Source organism: Amphibalanus amphitrite, unplaced genomic scaffold (assembly GCF_019059575.1).
Source record: "Amphibalanus amphitrite isolate SeventyFive unplaced genomic scaffold, NRLGWU_Aamphi_draft 000710F_arrow, whole genome shotgun sequence".
Taxonomy (NCBI): domain Eukaryota; kingdom Metazoa; phylum Arthropoda; class Thecostraca; order Balanomorpha; family Balanidae; genus Amphibalanus; species Amphibalanus amphitrite.
This window is the reverse complement of record NW_024882204.1, coordinates 11,700-34,775: the sequence shown is the minus strand read 5'-3', so window position 1 is coordinate 34,775 and position 23,076 is coordinate 11,700. Positions and strand designations below refer to the sequence as shown.

The 23,076-nt window shown below is 54.7% G+C and overlaps 1 protein-coding gene across 1 annotated transcript; it reads left to right on the top strand.

The window, feature by feature from the left end:
• The first annotated feature begins 21 nt into the window (after positions 1-21).
• On the top strand, positions 22-22,216 carry LOC122365007 (palmitoyltransferase ZDHHC17-like). The gene is made up of 12 exons (XM_043335879.1): positions 22-78; positions 2,196-2,420; positions 7,011-7,210; positions 10,546-10,761; positions 11,029-11,191; positions 11,400-11,525; positions 16,812-17,012; positions 17,466-17,627; positions 17,954-18,110; positions 18,430-18,564; positions 18,957-19,063; positions 20,363-22,216. The coding sequence occupies exons 1-12, from the start codon at positions 22-24 to the stop codon at positions 20,600-20,602; spliced, it is 1,989 nt and encodes a 662-aa protein (XP_043191814.1). The 3' UTR covers positions 20,603-22,216.
• The last annotated feature ends 860 nt before the right edge of the window (positions 22,217-23,076 follow it).

The following is a 23,076-nucleotide window of genomic DNA, read 5'->3' as shown; positions in this document are numbered from 1 at the left end:
CATGTATTTTGATACGATACGATGCGTTACGACCGCTACGACCGTTGTTACGACTTTATAGTCACCGTGGTTACGACGGTACGCGACCACGCGACCCACGCGACCACGGCCGTATCCTATCCTAGCCCCTAGGCCGTATCCGAGCCGTTCCGTTACGCCGTTACGATGCGATAGGGCTGGTCGTAAGTGAAAGTCAAAGTTGAGAGGAGGAAGCGATTGAGAGGGCGTCATCGTCAACCAGTTACGATCGAAATCATTTCATTACATTGAATTGTTTGGGACTACGGCCGTACGAAAGATTGACGCCATTCTTTTTATACGTGAGTTCTCTATATACCGTGATTGACGCGAATGATCAAGTAGGTACGGTACGTATGGATATTTGTCATTTGCTAGTGGAGTTTTTGTGTGGATTTAAATGGGATTAAGTGCTTCGGGAAGCTGACCCACTTTTGTAGATACTGGGATTATCCTTCTTTTATTTTCTCTTGTCCTTGAAACTCTGCATTTGTTTTAAAAGATGGGCACTGTTCAAATGTTTTTTATCAAATGCGGCTGGAATGTTTGAATGGGTGGAGTGATGAGCTTGAACCCACCTAAGCAGAGCCTGACATGCAGGCCCTGATCGCTACCATTCAAGTGTACAATGCCAGATACCTGGCAATGGAAGGAATGGAAGAATTTAGGATGCTGTGTGTCACTGGTCGTAAAAGCCAGACATGCTCTGAGGGCTGTTCATAGGCCCTGTGTGAGGTTGGACCGTACACAGCCTCCAAGCTCCGCCCACTGCATCCCTACCTTACATCAGCCTTCCGTCACTGCATCCAGTGACCGCTGTGGCCAGCCGAGGCCATTGCAGAACTTTGGGATGATAGGATATGGGCTGGCATAAACATTGGGCTGTGCTGTGTGCAGGACACTGGCAGTGAGCTGAGAATGTGAGACCATTGCTCGGAGTCGGGGCTTTGGTCCTATGGGGGTCTTGACCTCATCCATCGTTTGTCGAGTGGGATCACCGCCAGCCTGGAGAGGGAGCGTGAGGGGGGATGGGGGTTTGTCCTGAGGATTGCGAGGATGAATGCAGATTGCAGACTCAACATTTCTGTCAGGAGTCTTGTAAGATCAGCATGCTACCATATTTTACATAAACTATTAAAGCTCCCCATCAGCATTTCTTGGTCTCTCATTGGTGAACTGCACAGTCCACAGACTACTTGAATTCACCAATGAAGACTGCTGAGAGATGCTAACAGGCTGACAAATTACTGAAGAAATGGTACCTGAAATGGTAGCTGTACAGGGCCCTTGTCAATGTTGAATGTATGGCCAGAAACCAGGCTGCAAAACATGACATTACTGCAAACATGAGTCTACAGACAATAAGCTGCATTTGCAGGGGGTCTGGATTCTTGTAAAATGCTGTGCTAGGAGTTCTTCAGCATGCTACAATGTAAAGAAGGCCTGGACCTGTACCCTTCCTGTCTCCATGGAAAATCTACCTACATCATGCCACTACAATCCACACTGGACTGGCTGATTATCCCAGCACTGATAAGGTTTCATTGGAATTACAGCACCTTGCAGCTTGGATCATAAGTGCCCAGCCCTGGTTAGCTGTCATTATGTTTAGTTGGTACTAGCTAGATTATATTGACAACATGACACTAATATTGTCCAATGATGCTGAAAGGAAGTGTAAAGACTATACTATTAGCTACCTTTGTCCATAATGCTGACCACCATTCTGTATAGTCCTGACCTATGTGTGCTGTTTGCAGATCATTCTTGAAGTAGACAGTCGTGAGGTTGGAACAGGCTGTTCACAATGACGAGCGCAGCAGGAGATGGCCCGGGTGTCTCTCCTGCCCAAGCTACTGAGTCGACTCTCAGTGCGAAGGAATCGCAGTATGACATTGTTAAAGCCACTCAGGTATGTATTTTTATACTGGGTGATGGCTGATAAATGGGTCTGGAGAAGTAACCAGTGTGCATAATGGAAGTGATAAGGATGGGTGGCATGACTTGACTTCTCCACACCTAAGTTTGTGCTAGCTCTCTGAGCTAGGTATTATGTGCATAAGCATGACACACTCAGTATGCAAAGGTGTCCTGCTGCCAGATGAACACATGATGCCATTGTGTATGATACAGTGTGGATTGCATATACTGCTCTCTGAGCTGTGCAGTGAGCCAAGCCAACTACGCCTAACTTCTTCTTCTTCTTCTTCTTCTGCATCCCGCCGCCAGCCCGCTCAGGGGGGCGGCGGCGCAGGCGGGTCGAGCGGCGGCTCGGTCCGCCCGACACCCTCGATGAAGTCGACGACCCTCGCCGCCGGGCCGCCGAGGACGTCGACCAGGCGAGGGTCGACACCCCAGCGGCGGCGGCGGGCCGCCTCATAGGCCGGACAAACGGTCAGCAGGTGCGTCACGCTGTCGGGCTCCCCGCACGCGGGGCATTCGTCGTTGGCTGCCAGGCCAATCTTGAATAGCGTGTCGCGGGTCAGTGGTGATGTGCCGGTCCTCAGCTGGGACAGCGTCACCGACCCCCAGCGCGCCAGGGAGTCGTGGCCAGGCGTGGGGTCCGGGTGCGGGTGGGCAGCGGTTGTCCTCCGTCGCGACAGCTCCCGGACATGGCGCGTGACGGCGGCCCGCGCACTCGACAGGTCAATCGGTGCGCTGTCTTGGTCGCCCGCCGTGGCCTCGCCAGCCAGGCGGTCGGCGGTCTCGTTGCCGTCCAGCCCGGCATGGCCTGGCACCCATTGGAGCACCGTCTCGGTGCCGTTCTCGGCGAGGGTGTTCAGCAGCCTCCAGACCTCGGCGGCCAGAGCCATGGTCTGGCTAGCTGGGCCGCGGCCGAGTAGTTGTAGCCCAGACCTTGAGTCGGTGAGGAGGCGGACCGACTTGATCGATGCCAGCTCCCCGTCCTCCAGGCCGGCCACAGCCGCGAGCGCCTCGCGCATGGCGGTCAGCTCTGCTCTCAAGCTGGAGCAGACCGCCCCTGCAGGAGCGCGCACGGTTTCTTCTTTGTTGAGGTGATGAAACTGGATCAGCGCGCCTGCGCCGCCCTGTTCCATCCCGCCGCGAGCCGAGCCGTCCGACCAGATAGTAACGTCCGGTTGCGGGAGCTCTGCAATGGCTCGCAGGGCAGCTTCTCTGCGGACTGCAGGCGGGTCCGACCGGCGGGTGGCCACGGGCAGGTCTACCCTGAAGGTGGTGCCGCCGCGGTGGCCCAGCCATGGCGGGTCGCAGCTGTAGAACGCCATGGGTTCCACCGGGAGCTCCTCGATTCCTGCCTCCTCGGCGAGCCACTTGCCGACCCTCCTGAGGCACGGTCGGTGGGGGAGTGCTGCAGTCTCGTCTGGTGGCTTGGGCGGCGGTCTTCCCGCGGCAGTGGCGTCGTTGCGTGTTCTTTGCCATGCCTTGTAGGCTCGGTGTTGGAGGCGCGGCTGTACCTCCTTTCGGAAGAGGGACCTGCCCGGGTCGTTCGGGGGCAGACGGATTACACGCTGGTACTCCGTGCCTGCCAGCTGTAGGGCCCGAAGCGAGAGTGTCGGGAGGCCAGCCTCGGCCAGGAGGGCGTCCTTCCGGGTCGCACGTAGGCAGCCGGTGATGACGCGGGCGCACTTGTTTTGCTCGGCTTCGAGGCGTCCTCTTACCGACGGGGCGGCGTATGTCCCGAAGACGGCGGCGCCGTAGTCGAATAGGGCCCGGATATAGCCGATGTAGGCCGCTCTGATGGTTCGGCGGTGACTTCCCCAGGTCTTTCCGGCCAGTGCCTGTAGGCATCGCCTCCGTCGGGACATCTTAGCTTTCAGGTCGTCGATGTGGTCCGCGAAGGTGAGTTGGGGGTCATACTTGATGCCCAGGAAGGTCGGGTTGCGGGAGTAGGGCAGCTCCTCTCCGCGCAGCGTCAGGTACGGCTTGACCTTCCCTCCGCTCTCTCTTGGGTCGAGAGTGAACAGGGTGGCGGTGCACTTCGTCACGCTGGGCGTGACTTTCCAGCGTCGCAGCCACGTGTCCACCGCGTCCAGGCAGGGCTGGAGGAGGGCGTCGCACTCTCTGGCAGTGGGGGCGCATGCCAGCAGTGCCACGTCGTCCGCGAACAGAGACCGCGAGACGTGCTCCGGCATTGCTGCGTCGATGTCATTAACGTAGATCAGCCATAGGAGCGGCGCCAGCACGCTGCCCTGGGGGAGGCCCTCCTGGAAGACCCTGAGGTCTGAGCGAGCAGCGCCCCAGCGGACGCGGGCGCGCCTGTCCGACAGGAAGGCCCTCAGCCACTTGATGAAACAGCCGGGGACTCCCAGCCGGGCCATCTTGCAGAGCAGGGCGGTCCTCCAGACTCGGTCGTAGGCTCTCGCGAAGTCAAGCAGGACCATGACCGCCCGGTGGGGTTTCTTCTCCTCGAACGCGTCGAATATCTGTTGGGATATTCGGCCGAGCTGGTCCATGGTGGAGCGACCTCTGCGGAAACCGGCTTGGTTGGGGTTGAGCTTCCCTCTCGTCTCGAGCCAGTGCTGCAGCCGGGCCTGGATCATCCGCTCTGCGAGCTTGCTTGTGGTGGAGAGCAGGCTGATCGGGCGATAACTGGACAGCTCTGACGGCGGCTTGCCTTTCTTGGGGATGGCTACGATTTCTGCTGTTCTCCAACTGGCCGGGACGTCCGCTGCTGTCCAGGACTTGTTGATCAGAGCCAGGAGGAGAGTCTTGCCTATTGGGCTTATCTGCTTCAGCAGCTCGTTGGGTACGCCGTCCGGTCCCGGGCTCTTCCCGTTCTGGAGCTTGTCCAGGGCTGCGTCGAGTTCGGCGGGTGAGAATGGCGCGCACGGTCCACTGCGTTGGGCGTCGCATGCGCAGGCACTCACTGCAGCGCGCGCCTCCAGCTTGATGTCGCGATCCTCTTGTTTGTTGTGTGGGATCCGGGATACTGCCGCATATGCCTGGCATAGGGCGTTGGCCTTCTCCCTATCTGTTACTGCTGGTCGGGCTGGGCGGCCAGGTGGGCCAGCGCGGTTGAGGGGCTCTGCTGGTTTCGCCGGTGGTTTGCGTCCGTCCAGAGTGCGGATGAGGCTCCAGAGGTCGGTGTTGGGCCCCAGTTCCGCGATGCGCTTGCGCAGGAAGCTTGTCTTTTCCTCGCGCAGGACCGTGTCCGCGTTCTTCCTTGCTTGTTGGTAGTCCCGGACGTCTTCGGCGGTATGGTTTGGCGCGGCCACCTTGGCGCGAGCTTCATTCCTGATCGCAATTGCTTCGTCGCACGCCTCGCTCCAGAACGGCTCCCTGGTCCTTCCGCCGTTTCCGTATGGGATGGTGCGGCGTGCGGCGCGGGTGATGGCTGCGGTGAGTCGTTTGTCGAGTTCGCTCGCCGTCAGGTCTCCGTGGTCGTCCCAGCGGCCTATGATGCCGTCGAAGGTCCTGCGGTACTCCTGCCAGTCTGCCTTCCTCAGGGACAGGCGGCCTCTTCCTCGGCGCTGCGGCTTCGGTGGAGCTACAGGGATGCTCGTCGTGATCGGGAGGTGGTCCGATCCCATCGTCTCGCCGATCTCCCAGGTTGTTCCTCTCGCCACGGCAGCGGTCGCCAGGGTAACATCCGGCGTCGACAGGCCGCCCGTGGCTGGGTTGATGCGCGTGGCCGAGCCGTCGTTCAGGATGGTCAGTGAGGCGTCGATCGACCAGTCCTCGACTTCGTGGCCCATCGCGTCCTCTGGTTGGTGTGGGTCCCATACGTGGGCGTGAGCGTTGAGGTCTCCTGCGATGACGCATCTCGGAGGGAGGGAGAGGCGGGCAGGCTGGAACGGTTGGGCTTGGGTGCCTTGTCCTGCCACCCACCTTGCTGGAGGTGAGTACAGGTTGAACACGGTTATAGGCGGTGTTCCCTGCGGGTGGAGCTCTGTGGCCGTGATGTAGGTTTCTTCGTCTGGTTCAGTTGGCGCATACCGAGGCGTGGTCCGCGAGTACGGTAGTTGGTCCCGCACTAGGGTCATGACTCCTCCCTTACCCTTCACGCCGCGGGTCCCGTCGCTGCCGGTCGGGGGCTGGGGCTGGGTGGCCGCCTGCCCGGTCCCGCTCGCTGGTGGGGCGCGTGCCGTACACTTCTTACGGCTCTTGCAGCCCGCGCACCAGGAGTTACGGTCCGACGGGCCGCGGCGCTTGCAGGTCCAGCTCGGTCCAGGCGGTGCTCCCTGCCCGCTGTCGGCGGAGCGGGCTGCTCCGGTGGTTGTCGGGCTCGGGTTTGCCTGGTATGGCCTGTCTTGCCTCGCTGCTATGTTGTAGCCTGGGAAGCGTGGGTTTTCATCGCTTTCCAGGAGTCTGGTTTCTTGGAGTAGGATGACGTCGGGTTTCTCGTCTTCAATTCTCTTGTCCAGTTCGGTTTTCCTGGCCTTCAGACTGTTGCAGTTGAACTGCAGGATCTTGAGGAGGCCGCTGATGGCTGTGGGTCCTGTCCGGTTTGGGTTCCGCCCGGTGCGCGGGGTTCCCGGCGCCGGTCTCACAGCCCGCGGGGGAGCGGGCGGCGGCGGCACCGCGACAGGCGCAGGCGGGGCCGGCGGCGCTGACGGCGGCGTCCGAGGCGGCGGCGGCGGCGGCGGCGCGATGCAGCTCGGGCACCACCAGAGGTCGCGTGTGCGCGCGAGTCGGGAAATGTCCGTTGGCCTCAGTCCGGCGCATCGACCATGGTGCCAGAGGGCGCACCCGCCGCAGCGCACCGATGAGCCGCCGACTCCCCGGCCGCATACTCCGCACGGGTAGCGCGGAGGGGGTCCTGGATTCGACTCCACGTCCCCGGCCCGCATCAGTAGCAGGGCGAGGTGGGCCAGCCCTCGTCCCGCCGCCAAAAACCCGCCCGCGCCGGCCCGGCGAGGCAGGCGGTGGTCGTCGTCTTCCTCGAGGGTGTGGATGTGTGTCGGCGAACTTGGCTCCCGAGGGAGACGCCACCCCCACGTGAAGGGGTCGCCGATGGTGGCAAACTGTTAACGCCTACGCCTAACTGTTAACGCTCGTCGCCCCGCCCGCAGTACGGCGTGCTGGAGCGATGTCGGCAGCTGATAGAGGAAGGCTATGACGTCAACCAGCGAGACTCCATCGACGTCACGCTGCTCCACTGGGCGGCCATCAACAACCGGATGGCTCTGGCCTCCTACTACATCGGACTGGGCGCCGAGGTGGACGCGCGTGGCGGAGACCTCAGCTCGACGCCGCTCCACTGGGCCGTTAGGTAAGGCTAGTTTTATAATTTCTGGTTTGGAGGAGTAAGTGACTGTGGTCCCATTGCCGCGCTAAGGTAGAACCAGGAGAACTGTAGCGCATTCTATCTTCGATTTGTCTAACTTCAGGCGATGTATCACATCAAATTTAACGAACGGGTCGTTTACTGTATAGCCGGATGGTGGGCTCATGGTGAGGCCCGTGAGCACAACACATGTAACAAAAAAAGCAATTATGGGTAATGAACAGATGCACCTTTATTCTACCCATCAAAGCGGCATAAGCAAACTCACTATTGTTCACAATCGATAAGCGCTCAAGTGGCGTGGCTGCTCCCACTTGAGTTACAAATATTATGATCAGTTTCCCACCTCTATCGCAAACTGCATGATGCGTCATCCACCTCTCAAGACGGTATTCCTTGATAGGGGCCTCTATCTTACCTTTTGCTGATGCTCCGACGCCTAGGCGGGAGGCCAGTGCACCACAGTGGCGGCGGTAGCAGACCGCTCAAGTGCAGTGCTTACCACTCTGCGTGATACATCCATTTGGTCTTGAACGGAGCTACTGAGTGGGTGCCGGATATGTCGTAACACCATCGGAAAAATCTCCTGCTGCTGTCTCCATATTGTCACCCGTCCGAAACGAGCCCATCATGGCAGCAGAGGCAGGCACGGCCAGTACCGATGAAGACACACAATGGGTAAAGCGCGAGGCGCTGCCCAACGACGAGCTGCTCTCGATTCTGCGACGCCAGCTGCACGGTAGGAACGACAAGTACTCCAGTGCCGAATTCAAACAGCGGATCGCCGAAGATGCCATGATGAAACGAATCGGTGACTTCAAGGTCGGAGACAAAATCTTGCCCCGAACTGCTGATCTGAAAGCTGGACTGGTGACGGGCTTTGACTGCGCTCCAGGCTCGTGTCGACATCTGTCGTTCCCCATCTCATGGAGCGAGTGCCCTTGTCAGGACCTCGAGAGGCTGGTTATTCAGGGAATCCACCCATCGGGAAGTAAGCGGGAAGGTAACGACGTCAGGCTGAACGGTAGCGGTGATTGGTCTGATATTGACGTCATGCTACGGCTGGGACCAATCCAGATACTGGGAGACGTGGACGCCTCACCGGCCCAGACTCAGTCTGGCATTTCGGCCAGGACAGAGCTGGATGTCGCCGACGGGAGGTCTGACGACATCGACACCGCTGTACTGGAGCCGACTGACCACCCCGGCTTTGTGCTGCTCTACCTGTGCCCCCGCGCCGACTGCCGCCACCGCGACTGGCTGCCTCTCTCCGGAAAGCACGTCAAAACGAACATCCAGGTTATGGGAAACATGGGCGCGGCGAAGGCCGACACACGGTCCTCGCTTATTGGTAGACTGATGAGCGGTGGTCCGGCGCTCAGCTGTCGGGACGGCGGCGCCGACGCTGACCTGGTGCCCTGTTTCAACCTTCCTCGGTGGCCGTATGAGGAGTTCCGCCGCCGGCCGCGGCCCCACGGCCAGCCGGCCCCTGCGCTGGTGGAGCGGCTCTGTCGCGCAGCGGCCATGCTGGTGGCGGTCGGATTCGAGGGTAGTTTTGCCCAGAACGACCAATGGAGGCTGTCCTTCTCCCGACACGAGTACATGCTGCTGCAGTCACTGACGAAGCTCCAGCGCGACTGTCTCGTCGTGCTCAAATACTGCTGCGCCGTGCTCTTCGGACCGCATGGTGCCATCAAGGGCGCCTACCTGAAGACAGCTCTTCTTTGGGAGTGCGAGGAAACAAGTGTATCGACGTGGGAAAAGGAAGGTCTTCGGAAAATGATGAAGAAAGTTCTGGCTCGTCTTCAAGAGTACGCCCGTCGTGGGTGCTTGCCGTGCTATTTCTGGTCCAAGATCAACATGCTGGCCGTACAGAGGACGACCTATTGGAGCTTCAGCGTGCCCTCTCATGTCTGCAGACCCATCTGTGTACGGCAGCTGCCGCCGTCGTGGCCGCCTTTGCAAAGTACGGTGATAGCGCAGTGAGTGACCCCCGCCTCCCGTCGAAGAGCCCTCGCGAGTACTGGGAGTTCGTGTTGCGCCGGGATCAGCAGACATGCTCGCCGCTTGAGAATACCTGGCTGACGTACATCAACTTCTGCGGACTGCTTGGTAAGCGGAAGTCAGCTATGGAGCGCACGTATCAGAGAGTACTGAAGGAGATCACGGACGGCAGAGCGAAGCGCAAGAGCAATGGCGGCAGCCAGTTCAAAGACGACTGGCTAGAAGAGGACTGAGAAGCGCATTTCCTTGCGCCGACCAGGGACAAATGACCGGAAGGACTGAGGATTGAGGAGCATGTCTTTCACGACGATGAACTTGAAAAGGCACTCAAGGGCACTTCCCGGGCACTTCACATCGGCATGTGGGAGCAGACAATAAAGTAGTGAAGGCAGTCACGTAACTATGTAGTGCCTTAGCTAGAATTAAGTAGTGAAGCCATTTATGTAGTACCTTTGCTACCTTAGTATAAGAAAATAGCTGGGTGTTCCATTAGTGTTGCCATACAAGATGATTCCGTGGGTTCCTTGTGGATTTTGCCATATTTTCGGCGCGTTCGTCAATTCTTCAAGGAAATCGCGAGCAATGTAGCCCGCGATAATTCGAGCTTGAGCAAACACACCGTTTCCGTGTCCTGATGAATATATAAGCTGAAAATGGAAATAGTTATAAGATAGAAATGATGGCTACTGGTTAGGATAGTATGGCTAGATAGATTAGTTACGATCTTTGCTGATTTTCATATATATAACCCTATTTAGACGATGCTTGTCTAAATATACGAAATGAAAATGAGCTGATTTTTTCTTTTCAATGAACACCAAACTTCAAGTTTATATGCAGATGTCGATCTTTCCTCCTGCTGAAATGCCTGCCACTGAACTTAAATCACGTTTTCGCAATCGACCATCTGAACCTCACTGCTTCGCCTGTTCTCGACACGTGGTTGCTTGTACTTACCCTCCCGATTGGGTGTAGTTTCCGATATATTGGGTCGAAATTACTCCACTGTTGACATCCTCATCGACGTACGACCGACTGATTTCATTTGTTGAATGATTTTGTACCGGACTGTACCATACCATACCAAACGGACTGCCCACCTCTACCCGAGCTTTTCATCCGTAACTTACTCTGGCCCTTCTCCATTCGCATGCCACCACTCCTGTCCGTTCTCTTAGATATGTTTATGTGAAAATGGTAGCAGAAATTAGATTCGAGCTTGACGCAGTTTATCATGTTTGTTTCCCTCTGGTGGTGCTAAGGGAACCAGCGTAACCCCGTCATTCCGCTAACCAATAACGTACTCCTGCCAACAGACAGGGCCACCTGAGCATGGTGGTGCTCCTGACGCGCCACCGCGCCGACCCGCTGATACGTGACGTCGAGGGGTTCGCCTGTATCCACGTGGCGGCGCAGTGTGGCTTCACCAACATTGTGGCGTACCTGCTAGCGTCGGCCGGCGGCGCGGGCGTCAACGCTCCGGACGATAGCGGCATGACTCCGCTCATGTGGAGCGCCTACAAAACCAACGGGTCAGTGGGGCGACTCGCCTTCCGGTGGGAGGGGAGGGGAGGGTGGTTGTGTCAATAGTGGTCGTGGGGTGGGCGCGATGTGTGTTGGGGGGGGGGGGGGGTAATACTTCGACCGATGGATCGCGGTGAGGTATTGTGACATGTCATGGCCGGGTTTCTGTAGCGCGGGCTAGGCCAGCGTCTGTGGTAGTGATCAAACGATCGATGAACGTAACTCGTTCGGCGCCTGTGTTGCCGCCTGGTGCTGACTGGTGCCCAACTCTCCAGGATGGATCCGACGCGTCTGTTGGTGACGTTCGGTGCCAGCACGTGCCTGCAGGACCAGCTGTACGGAAACACGGCACTGCACTGGGCTGTCACGGCGCGTAACGTGACCGCCGTACAGACGCTGCTACGGGCAGGCGCAGACACCAACGTCACTAACAAACAGGTGAGCCATACCTAGCGGACACAAATATCTCATACAAACAGGTCAGACATTAACGGATACAAAAGTCACAAATAAACGGACAGGCCAGCTTTATAACGGATACAAACGTCATGATACGAACACAAACGTCATGAAGAAACAGGCCAGTCATATCGGACATAAACATTAAACGAACCGTCTTTGACCGATTTGCGCCCTCTGCCGCCAGGGTGAGACACCGTATGACCTGGCCAAGCGACACAAGGTCTCCTGGATGGGCAACCGATGGCTGACGGAGCTGGAGCCTCCGGGCCGCGTGCGCCGCAACCCGTGTTCCCGGCTGGTCAACAATCCGGTAAGATACTTGCGGTGGGAAGTGGGCTGCGGATACTGCTGGGAAAGAGGAGGCGTGTGCAATGGAGTTTGATTACGGGACGGATGATGCTGAGAGGGATTGGGGCAATGCCAGTACAGGTGGCGTCTGCAGTGGAAGATCAGGCGTGGTGACCGCGACCTGGGGCGGCGCAATACTGGGACCGGATATCACCATTTCGAGAATGAAAAGTCACTGACAATTAGACTCACTTTTGTGCCGACTCTGCACTGTGTCGTGCCGTGTCGTACTGTACACGTACTGTGTGGTACTGTACCGCACCGTATCATTGCCCCGAGGACGGTGTTGATGTGTGCTCCTATGTCCCCTAGAAGGTCCAGTAGTGGTCCGAGATGCTGCCTATTGACGGTATTGCTGTGGCCTACAGAGAGTTGAGTTCTGAGCGCTATTGCATAAACATAAGATTTACGCCACCGGAGTAGATCTTAACTTTTTTACGAAACGGCCATACTCTACGAAACACCGTAAAACCTGTTGCATAAAGGCCGTGACCTACTTCGTAAATATTTGGAAAATCTAGGTATGACGTCATACATGAATGAAAATAGTGCCGGATTTCAGCACGAAATGCAGAAGAATGGTGACAATAATGAAAGCGATTAAAGTTCCAGTGTACTGAAATGTGTGAATCACGTTGTCTGGATAAGTGGTTCAAATCACCTTGAATTGATAGCGACTTTAGAAAACCTTTCGTACTTTTCAATATTCATGCGCCCTCCCACATCAAGCGGCGGTCGGCTTGGTAAACAACATCGATCGTGGCATCTTGGGAGTGTGGGATATTCTAAGATCATAGATAATTTGCCCTCACTATGGGTTTCAGTCGATATTCTACATAAATTTGCATAGAACTGAGTGCACTGTATCCGTCTAGAACAGTGCCGTAGCTGCTACTGCCACCTTTCGCCAATTAAGTAAGCTGAGATTTGTACACTCGCCGTCCGGTGGTTGCTAGGTAGGACACGAAAGTAAACAACATTCCAAAGAAGAATTTCAAGACAAGTGTCCAGCTTGGCTTGCAAGATCGAACAAGATCATCATTTGGTGGCTGAAAATGAAGAATTAAGATAACCAGGGCCCAGACTAACAAGTAAGTTTTCTAGTATAGCGAATGGTTAGTGAACAATTGTCGGTTCATTGGCAGCACACTGCTCACTGCTCAGCCCTTTCAGACCAATCGTGAGCTTTTTCAATAGTTAATGGTTAAAGCTAATGCCGCTACAATTCCTGATCTATATTTTCTTTTGGTGTATTTTGAATTTGGCATCGTGTTTATTAGCCTCAGCCCTCAATTACTCGCAACATTCCAATGTTCTGTCGCTTTTTTCTTCACCATTATCTACAATTAGGTAGGTATGTTGAAATGCCATATCATATTGATATGGTGTCAGGTGTCTTATCATTAAAATCATTTCAAAATCCACAAAATTACGTTTAATTATATATTTGCAAGCAACATGCTTTCGCGCGTTGAATTAGTAGGCACAAAACAGAATGCATTTAAGCTAGGTATTACAAGATGAATGCCTACCTATTCGTCTGTGGGCTTGCGTGATATTTTTCAGTTTCAAACGTAAGCATTAAGGGCATATCAGCATAGCATCTAGATACCTACTGGACTATTCTGAATCTGCCAGTGAATTGCTGATTACTTTCAATTCCCAGGCTTTAATTAAATGACATGGCTAATCAAATTTAATTAAATGGCACTGGCTAAAATTGGCTAATTAAATTTAATTAAATGCATTGGCTAAAATTGGCTTTAAAAAGTCAACTTTACCAGTATAGCAGGGCACAGTCACAGACCTTTATGCTTGCATTCAAAGAAGGCTGAGAGCGAGGAGATACATGGTGTCATAAAAAGTTCATTATTCGCTCGATTTACTTTTTCCGCCTCTGTCTATATGTATCGCCTCTTTCCTGATTCCCTCAGTCCTCTCTCCTATTTCATGCTCTGTCAGCCACTTTGCCTTCGAAAATGATCTCCTCTCAATCCATTCGTTCTAGTCTTTCTGATACTTACCGACATCTTTATTTCTGTTTCAGGAATTTCTATCCGACTTCGTGGAGCACTGGCGGTCCCAGGGGGGGGGCCACGGGGGCCATGGCCCCCCCTTTGGTGCTGAAAGGTGGGGCCATACTATCTTTTGGCCCCACCTTTCAGATCGAACAAAAGTCCTAGAAAAGCTTTTTGTATGTTTCATTTTCTTTCTTGCGCCATCAAAGGACGTAAATTTCACTCATGAGTGGGGTAAGTTTCGTATTCTGTCAATTTGGCGGTCAGCGTCGCTGGCATCGGTTCACGAGTATGGCCGCATCTTACATGAAATATCAGCGTGGGTTTACTTGAGGCTCTCGTAGGCCCAGCAATGGCTGGCATGAGACCTCTTCGGCAGTGGCGGGTGGGCCCTGCCAAAGGAGCGTGGCTCTAAGACACTAAAGTAAGACCTCATGGGTTGGTGCTGTGCACCTCAGAAGCCCGGTGGTGACGCCGTATGCCGGCTTGGTTTCTTAAGGATTAGCGTGGGATCTCCGGGGCCTGCATAGAGTTTGCATTAGCTAGTATGTAATTTCAGAGGCCTGTATGTAATGTGTACACAGTGGCGGTCGCGGGGGGCATCAGGGCCATGCCCTCCCAGTCCCAAGGCACATAAAGGGGGCCATCATATCATTTGCCCCCCCCCCCCTCAAGCAACCGATGGGCCCCCATAGGTGTATGGGACCCTGGCCCTGATTCGATCGTCACGAGGCTAAAAAAACACGCCCACACCGGTCTTTGAGCGTCCAACACTGACCTCTGAGGGAACTTCAGTGGCGGTCAAGCGCCCACGTTGACCGCTAAGAGCCCACATCGACCTCTGAGGCCCCACATCTGACCTATGAGGACCCCTTACCGGCCTCAGGGGCCCCAACCGGCGTCTGAGGGTCTCACACCGGTCTCTAGTGGCCTTATTGCTGTCTCTGGTGTCCCAAGACGAACATTTAGGTGCCAATGAGGGCCCCGCATTGGCTGCTGAAGACCCGATGCTGGCCTCTAAGGGCCTGCATTGGCCTCTGAGGAGGGCTCATCTTGGCCTTTGAGGGCCCTCTGCTGGCCTCTGGGTTCCAACGACGGCTCATTCCGGTCTTTTAGGGCCCCACGCTGACCTCTGAGGGCCCCATGTTGGCCTGTAATGAGTAGGACCCACATAAGCCTCCGAGAGCCCAACTCGGTCTCTGATAGTCTCAAACTACTGGCCTTTGCAGTTTGCAGGCCCTGTACTGGTCTCTGAGGGCCCTAAACTGGCCTCTAAGTGAAAACATACATGGGTGGGCTTCTGAAGATCACAGGGCTCACGCAGACTCCTGCACAGCCGTACGTTGGTCCTGATCGAGATTACTTTACGTCCTGATGGTCCCGCGCAGATTCCCTCATATTTCGACGTCGGGACCCCATGAGCCGGTGTTGGTCCTGGGGCTGGCAGAGACTGATGAAGTCTTTAGGGCTCAGGGCCAGTCTTTTTAGCAGTAGGACTATAAGGCAGGCTGAGTGAGCCCCAATAGAGCCGTTGCGAGGCCCCGCGCGAGCCGTGCGCGGCCCTCAGATGCCAGTTTTGAAAACCAGGAACCTGTGGGGCTGGGGGTCTCCAGAGGTCGGTGTACCTATTCTCTCCCGCCGCTAAACAGCTATATGGGTAAATGTCGTAGTCTGAAAATGATCTCTGGGTTTCACATGCTTGTTCAAAGCAAGAGGTATCCGTACTTTTCCGAATTGTTTTATTCTGGTAAGGTCATGAATCCGCGTGCCCGACCCGACCTTCCAGTATATGCTACACCGATCCGTCGCCGTGGTGCAGTGGCCCGACCGGTGGAAACACCGTGGGACGGGAAATGGAACTGGTGCCTTTGCCTTAAATGCTTAAAGATTTCACGCAAGAATGAGGTGGATGAAGCATAAGTAATGCCAACTGCGCGGCGCCTCGTGGACGTAAAAAATTAGCCGATCACCCCCCCCCCCCCAGTGACTGATAAATGTTATGTCCCGCGAGTGTGACTTTGGCCCCCCCTTTTGCGAGCGGCTGCGACCGCCAGTGTCGTGGAGGAGTCTTCTGACCACGGCATTCGGCTGTTCTACATGAAGGTTGAAGAATCCCGCTGGGTTCAGCCGACAGAGGGCTCTGATAAATCGCCGATAGATGGCGGCTGCTACGCCAAGAGTCACTACCTTCGTTGAAATCGTCCTATCAGCAGCGTCTTATCCCGGTGTTGGCGCACTCGGGAAAAGTGAGGCTGTGCAAGCTCAGCATCATTTGTTCCCTTTTTTAAAAAGCGCTCTTCGTGTTACGATTACAGTGACATGTCAAGTTTACGTGGGTCTCTAGCTCAACTTGAATCGCGGCCGTATTGGTGCACAGACGTTCTCTGAATACGTATGGTACATACGTGCTAGAATCTGAGGCGAGTGTGTTTGGATGTTCACTAAAATCGTCAACGGAATGTGGGAACCAGAAATAAACATCGACACGGCTGATATGTTTGATGACTAATGCGTCTGCAGTTCCTCAAACGAGCTACGAGCGTGGTCTAACGTCAGTCACCACCGTTGTAGTACAATTGTCGGGTACGACTATGCTTATATCATGCTATCGCATTGGTTGAGAAATGAGAGGTGCGGTTGCAGTCTTTCTATAAATTGTTCGAGGATAAGAAAGCATCAGTGTGTTAAGGAGTTACCTTCATATGCATTCATAACTGTATAAGGACTCAAAAAGTTGGAATTCGGTGTCAAACAGCTGCAATAGCCGACTTTCGGCTAAAATCTAAGAAGCCTACCCCCTCCGTAGAATATTTTACGATTTTTACACATTTGGCGCATCTGCGACATTTTCTGCGCGTTTTGGCGAACTACTTTTTCTTAAATCTTAACTTATATGCAACAGAAGCCCCCAAAAGTTACGTCACGTGCTGGAGTAAATTCCTTGCTCTCCGTACTATTTTCAAGACCTTTGTGAAACAGATTGGCGTAGAATAAGTACGATTCTAAGACAATTCGTAAAATATCCGGTGTCGTAAGTTTTATGCAATAGCGCTCAGGTCCGAGATGCTGCCTATTGACTATATTGGCGTGCTTCTGTGCCTCACAGAGAGTCCAGTACTGGTCCGAGATGCTGCATGTTGACAGCGTTTTGCTCCTGTGCCCCACAGAGAGTGCAGTACTGGTCCGAGATGCTGCCTATCGACTATATTGGCGTGCTTCTGTGCCCACAGAAGGTGCAGTACTGGTCTGAGATGCTGCTGCCGCTGGCGGTCTACTACGCCGTCGGACAGATTTTCGCTCTAGACGTGGACGTACTGGTGAAGCTGGGGCTGCTCGTCGGCGTCTACATCCTCTGCCACTTCCTCGGCAGAGCGCTGTTCCAGAAGGACTTTATGGAAACCCTACCCATGGCCATATACCTGGCTACGAAGGTTAGAACCTGGGAGCTGAACAGACCTCGGTATTGACAGTGCTGCAAATAAGAAAGATGCTTTTTATGGTATTTGAGTTATCAGACTTCTATGTTTCATGCTCTGAAATCCGCTTGAGCACAGTAATTTACTTGAATATGATTAGTGCTTGATAACCTACGGTTGTCACTTTAACTGGTGATTTCAGTTTCTCCCCCCCCCCCCGGTCCTCCAATACTGATATTGGCTGATGCCCTCTGGTTCTCCGGCCATCACTGAGACTCGCGCCCCTCTTTGTTCCGTTCTACCAGCCCTTACTGACTGGCGCCCGCCTGCCATAAATCACCCTTATTGGTATCTCTTCTCCTGACCCGCCGGCTCCTTCTGTCTCGCGCCCTCCCGTCTGGTACCCTCCGGCACTCCTGGTACTCTTACTTTTCTCTCACACTGGTCCCCTCTCTCGGTCTCCCTCAGATATGGTTCTACGTGACGTGGGTGGTGTGGCTGCAGCCATACGTGGGGCCGGCCACCACACTCCTGTTCCTGGCCTGCTCGGGCCTCCTGTGGTGGGCGTTCATACGCTGCTGGCGCGGCGACCCGGGCCTCATGACATCCACCCTCGAGGACAAGTGCAAGGTAGGTCCCGGGAGAGGTGAACCCTCTCGCTCCATAGGTACTGTGTGCTCGCCGCTTGATGGCGCTGGGTGGGCTTCACAATACATCGGTAATGGTTAGCATGTATCTGAATTGCTCACTTCCCTGACTCAGCTGGCGAACGCTGTCCCGTCTATCATACTTGCTGCGATTTGAGTATGAAGCTGCCTGAGGAAGCTGATTAGGTTGACGAAAGCTACCTGCTGACCACTGTTGGTCTGTGTGTCCGTCAAATAGACGACTGTATTTTTTAGAGAGAGACTGCTGCTGCTGCTGACAATGTTTGTCTGTTCGTTTGTGTTCGTCAGACGATCGTCTCGCTCTCGGAGACGGAGGGTTTCAACATGGCGCAGTTCTGCAGCACCTGCCTGATCCGACGGCCGGTCCGCTCCAAACACTGCTCTGTCTGTAACCGCTGCGTGGCCAAGTTCGACCACCACTGTCCCTGGGTTAACAACTGCGTCGGTAAGAGTCGCAACACTGACCTTTGGTCATAACCGTCTGTGAGAGCCGCAATAGTGTCCATGGGTCAATTACTGCGTCGTTATGGCTTAAATACTGGACTTACCAAATATTTACAGCTCCCGAGTCATTTGTGCAATGAACATGGGCTTATCCAATTTCCACTGTCACTCGAATTCGAGACAGCATCTGCTGATTTCTGCCGTTGTTATATAATTTTATAATGTCTCAGGAAGTATGCGCCAAACGTTAAGTAATTCTCTTATTTTGCCTGTGACCATTTCCGTTTCTCCCCGTGACAATGAACGTATTGTGTTTCCAGGTGCGGGTAACCACAAACACTTTGTGTACTACCTGCTGTTCCTGGCTGGCATGTGCGTGTTCTTCCTGTACGGCTGCGGCGTGTACTACCAGCGAGCCTGCGCAGTGTCGTTCTACGACCAGGGCCTCTGGGACGGTAGGTTTTTAGACCCGTGAGCTGGGAGAATAACTGACTTGATATTGGTTGGCGTATGTGTGTGTGTGTGTGTTTGTGGGGGGGGGGGGGGTCGTCTATTTGAAAGGCTGAGGAATGAGTTGCAGGCCCAGCGTCTGATTCGAAAAACGCGTCTTAAAACTAGTTGAGGGTTAGCTCAATGAAAGGTTACGTGTATATGGCCAGACAAAAGTGTGTGCTCTGGCCAATGGGGGCTGAAGACGTAGACTGATTGCTCCAAGTAAACGTCACCGTCTCGGGACGCTCATCTATAAACCTTCGTTTTTTCCTGCCTGCGCATTACGCTAGGACACTGCATACAGCGCCCGGAGGATGACAGTGCATTCTGATCACCTCTGTGGTCCGTTTTACAGCGCTGGCGACGATGGCCACCTGCGAGACGTGGGTGTTCTGGAACGCCCTGAACGCCACCGTCCACACCATGTGGGTATCGGCGCTGTTCTGCTGCCAGATGTACCAGGTGAGAGACACGGCCTCCCTCTCCGGCATGGTCCGCTCATTTTGTGGGAGTGACCCTGCCCAATCGAGACACGGATTCCCTCATCGGCTATAACCTCGTCCAGTCCCTAAACTGTGAAAGGGACCCTAACCACGAGGATGCGCGCATGTAGTCCTGAGCCAGACTGGCATCCCCACGATCATGTCTATCGGCACGTTAGGAGACCCCGTTGCCGTCGCGCCCTAAAACCCAAACAAGTAGATATTTCCGGATGTTGTTTCACACGTAGGGCTGGACGACGTGTGGTCATTGGATAAGAGTGAACGATTGAGAGTGAGACACACGGATATGGAACGTTTTATTATGATTTGATGTGTAATGCTATGGATTGTATGGGCGCCTGCTGGTTGGCCTTACGAAACGCGGGCGCTGTATATATGAAATGCCCTTTAAAAAATTGACCCGGTCTTGACTGAACTCAGCCGGTTGAATTCAGTTACATTTGGTCCTGTTTACTGTGGGACCGTGTGGGGAGGGCGGTTTTTACAGGCTCGTCAGGGTGACACAGTCTCGCACGGTAAACTTTACTGAGTGACCTCAGCTGCCACCGTGTGCTGAGCGATGACGCGCCAAGGACGCTAGATCTGCCGCCGACCGGGCAAAATGCGAATTCTGGAGCGCAGCGCCGGGCGAATGGTGACTTATCTACAAAAGGAGGCGTCCTCCAGCTCCCATTTCTCTAGCTTCGAGTCGTTTTAGATCAAGTCATCATAAACACACACTTAGATAAACATAGCTGCTTGAAGTGGCGCAGTAGCGTGGGCATGAGTCATATACCAGTCAAATGGCGATAGTCACGCGATAAAGACAGTCATGCTCAGTTTCAGAATCTGACTGTGTGGCTTCTGAAGAAATACTGGGTCTGTGATAGCCCACCATCTGCCCCCGCTCCCTGGTCATCCAGCCTCGCCTGTGATGTCTGAAGTCTGGGCGCCCTAAATCACAGCCAGCCAGTCACTGGTGGCTCACTCACGTGTCACAGACGGACCTGTGTTTATTTTGACCGTATTGACCCCGCCCTGTGGCGCTACACGACGTATTATGCCGTCCTTGCGACATCAACGTGGTCCTATCGGGGCTCGTGACTAGCTCTTCTGGGCGGTGTTATGAACGAAGGTACCCTTTCTGCAGTTGAGTCGGGCTATATGCATGCTTGAAAGACACATGTGACTTCTGTAATAGTTGTATAATCTTTTTCTTGAGATGTCCGTAACCCTTCCCACAGGTTCTCTGGCTAATTGTGCTCGCCTCTTCCCGCAGGTTTCCTGGCTGGCGATGACCACCAACGAACGGATCAACGCCGGCCGCTACAAGCACTTCTCCGACCCCGACTCCTGTGAGCGGCGCTCGCCGTTCGACCGCGGACCCATCCAGAACGCCGTCGACTTCTTCGGCTTCCGGTGTCTGGGCGCGTGCAAGCCGAGCTGCACAGACTGGCGCTCCGTCTATCGGCTCGACGAGGCGATGCCCAGTAAACGCGGCGGTGTAACCCAGGCTTGAGCCGACTGGGCTGAGGGAGCGACTCCGACTGCTGACAGCGGAGCGGGCATGGTCAGACGCCGGCGCCGCGGCAGCGGGTCGGGCGCTGACCGTGATGTGCGCCCCACCGGGACAGCAGTGGGCGGGCAGTGATTTCTGCTCTCGGCCAGGAGCAGACGTGTTGGGGTGCTTAGTGTACTTCCTGAGCTGGCAGAATTAGTGTCAACTACTCCTAATCTACCGATAGTTCTGCTCTCCCTGCTCCTCTCCCTCAGCCCTTAACGCTTAGACGGCGATTCCCATACTTTTCCTAGCTTTGGTGCATCATTTCCCTCGGTTTGCCGCCTCTCCATCCGTGCTCGCTAGCCTTAAGTGCTCTACTCAGCCCTCAGCAACCGTTACCGACTGGCAGTGGGCGGGGCCCAGTGGTGTCGTAGATCTCAAACCATCAGGTAGGTTACAAGGCGGTGCGACTAGGTAGTAGTCACAGTCCCAGTCTCTGTCCTACGGCTAGTGGGCCGCCGCGGTGAATTCGGGGTCGAATCGGCCACCTTATCTCGATCCTGCTAGTGTGTGCTATAGCTGAACAGTGCTCAGTACCGGCTCATAGGGTATTCCGTAAGTATTGGAACACGTTTGTACCGATTAAAGCGTGTACGGATGTTCTTTCTTCTTTGATTCGCGAGTAAGTGTAGCGGTTGTTCCATTCCACACACCGGCAAACATGGGTAATTGCGCATATTTCCTGTGCATGCTGAACCACCTAGAAAACCGCAGTTAAATCTGTTCCGCTAAACGTAGCTGGCAAGGAAGGCCGTATGCTTGAAAACCTGTGCTAAAGAGCTTGTTGGACACTATTTATAGCCGAATCATGCATAATTACATAGTGGTGTGTGGATGGAAATTGATGACATCGAGTCTGCATTTGTGGAAGCGCGCGTCGTTTTGTGGAGCACGCGGCTTGATGCCTAATAATAGTCCAGTCAGGTCCTGCGTCGATGTCACTATGTACTCAGTCACGATCGCGCACGCTATTTCGTCATAACGTCCGTCTCATTGTCCATTGCGCACATTATTGTTTACCATCATGTTGTTTGTGTTGGCTTCCGTGAGCGCACATCTTGTGTGTATGTCTGTGGTAATGTGCATCGCCTTCATTGTCCGCTTGTCCGTGTGTGCAGTGTGACGGTTCGGTCCGTGGATGGACGGAGCTGTGCAATGAGTCAGGTCTGTCGACCGACTGCGCATGAGCGGATAGTCCTCAACTGACAACCGCATGATGAACTGTTGTCGGTAGTTAGTCGGTGGACTGTCGGCTGGGCGTAGCTGGTCTCGCGTTATTTGCCGTCACTTTGTGGCCGCGAGCTACCAGCTAAAGACTCACAGAGGATCATTCCAGAGTGTCGGCGATGTGAAGCAATAGGCCGATGGCGCGTGTCGTGTGAGGTGCCCGCGGGGAGCGTCTGTTTGGGTCAGTGTGTGTATGTGCGTGCTGTGAGCGCGCCTGGCGCCCAGGAGCGCGGTTCTAGTCGCTGGAGGAGCGGTCGGCCAGTGGGCGGTCAGCTCCGCGCAGTTATACCGGGTGAAGGCCCCGCCGGCCCGGCATATCTTCGAAAATATACGTATACGCGCCTACTCCAGCGTTTTGGAACGTATTAAGTTTCTGAGGCAAGGCTGTTGTGAATGACAGGAGGAGACTGAAGATGGCTGAGGCTTTAGCGACCAATATTCCTTTTTTTGCGACTGACTGGCAGCGACTGTCAGGCGATGACTGTGAGTTTGGTGTTGACCGGTGAGCCTGTCGAGTGATGGCGGCGATTGTTTACAAACCCCGAGTCCAGATGGTCAGAGCAGCGACTGGGGCATTCATCAGTTCACTAGTCCCGACAGGCACCATGACGGCAGAATAAGACAGGCACGGCATGCGAATGGTTATTCAGATACGCTTCACCGCCCACCTGGGATCGAACAACCTGCAGCGTTTCAACTCGCTTATTTTCATAGTTGCGTACCACTGATGAGTAAGCGCTTCACAATCAACACCAAAACAGCTTCAACAACACAAGTGTGACCTCTGCGTCAGGGTCATAGCTGTGGCCACAAGTGTTGCCGTCCGTAGCGGCGGAGTGTGTGAGCGCCGCAAGAGCGCCAGACCGCAGTACCTTTGACTCAAACGTACTACCCCTATACGAGCTATTGCTTCTAGTGTTGTACTCTTTACACCCTGCACGCAAAGCTCATCGTTGGCTCCCATAGGAGTCCGGATAAAGACCAGTCGGCGACGCCAGGAGTGACATGATCTAAAGCCCTTACGACGCGTCAGCTTTCCGTAACCAACATAGTTCCCACGATTTATCCTGTCCGTGGTACCCACAACCCCACGACACTTTCCATGGTTCGTACCTGTGTCTGTTACGCGTCGGTCGTGTATTCCTGTCGACACTGAACGGGCCTATGGCACCCGTCGGTGACCCTCTCGACGGGCGGCAATCGAT

Bases quoted from the DNA above. Each gene is read 5' to 3' on its own strand.
- LOC122365007 (XM_043335879.1), top strand. From the start codon at position 22: ATGCGTTACGACCGCTACGACCGTTGTTACGACTTTATAGTCACCGTG. The intron at 7,211-10,545 runs GTAAGGCTAGTT...TCCTGCCAACAG, and splicing joins CCGCTCCACTGGGCCGTTAG to ACAGGGCCACCTGAGCATGG. The intron at 18,565-18,956 runs GTAGGTTTTTAG...TCCGTTTTACAG, and splicing joins CGACCAGGGCCTCTGGGACG to CGCTGGCGACGATGGCCACC.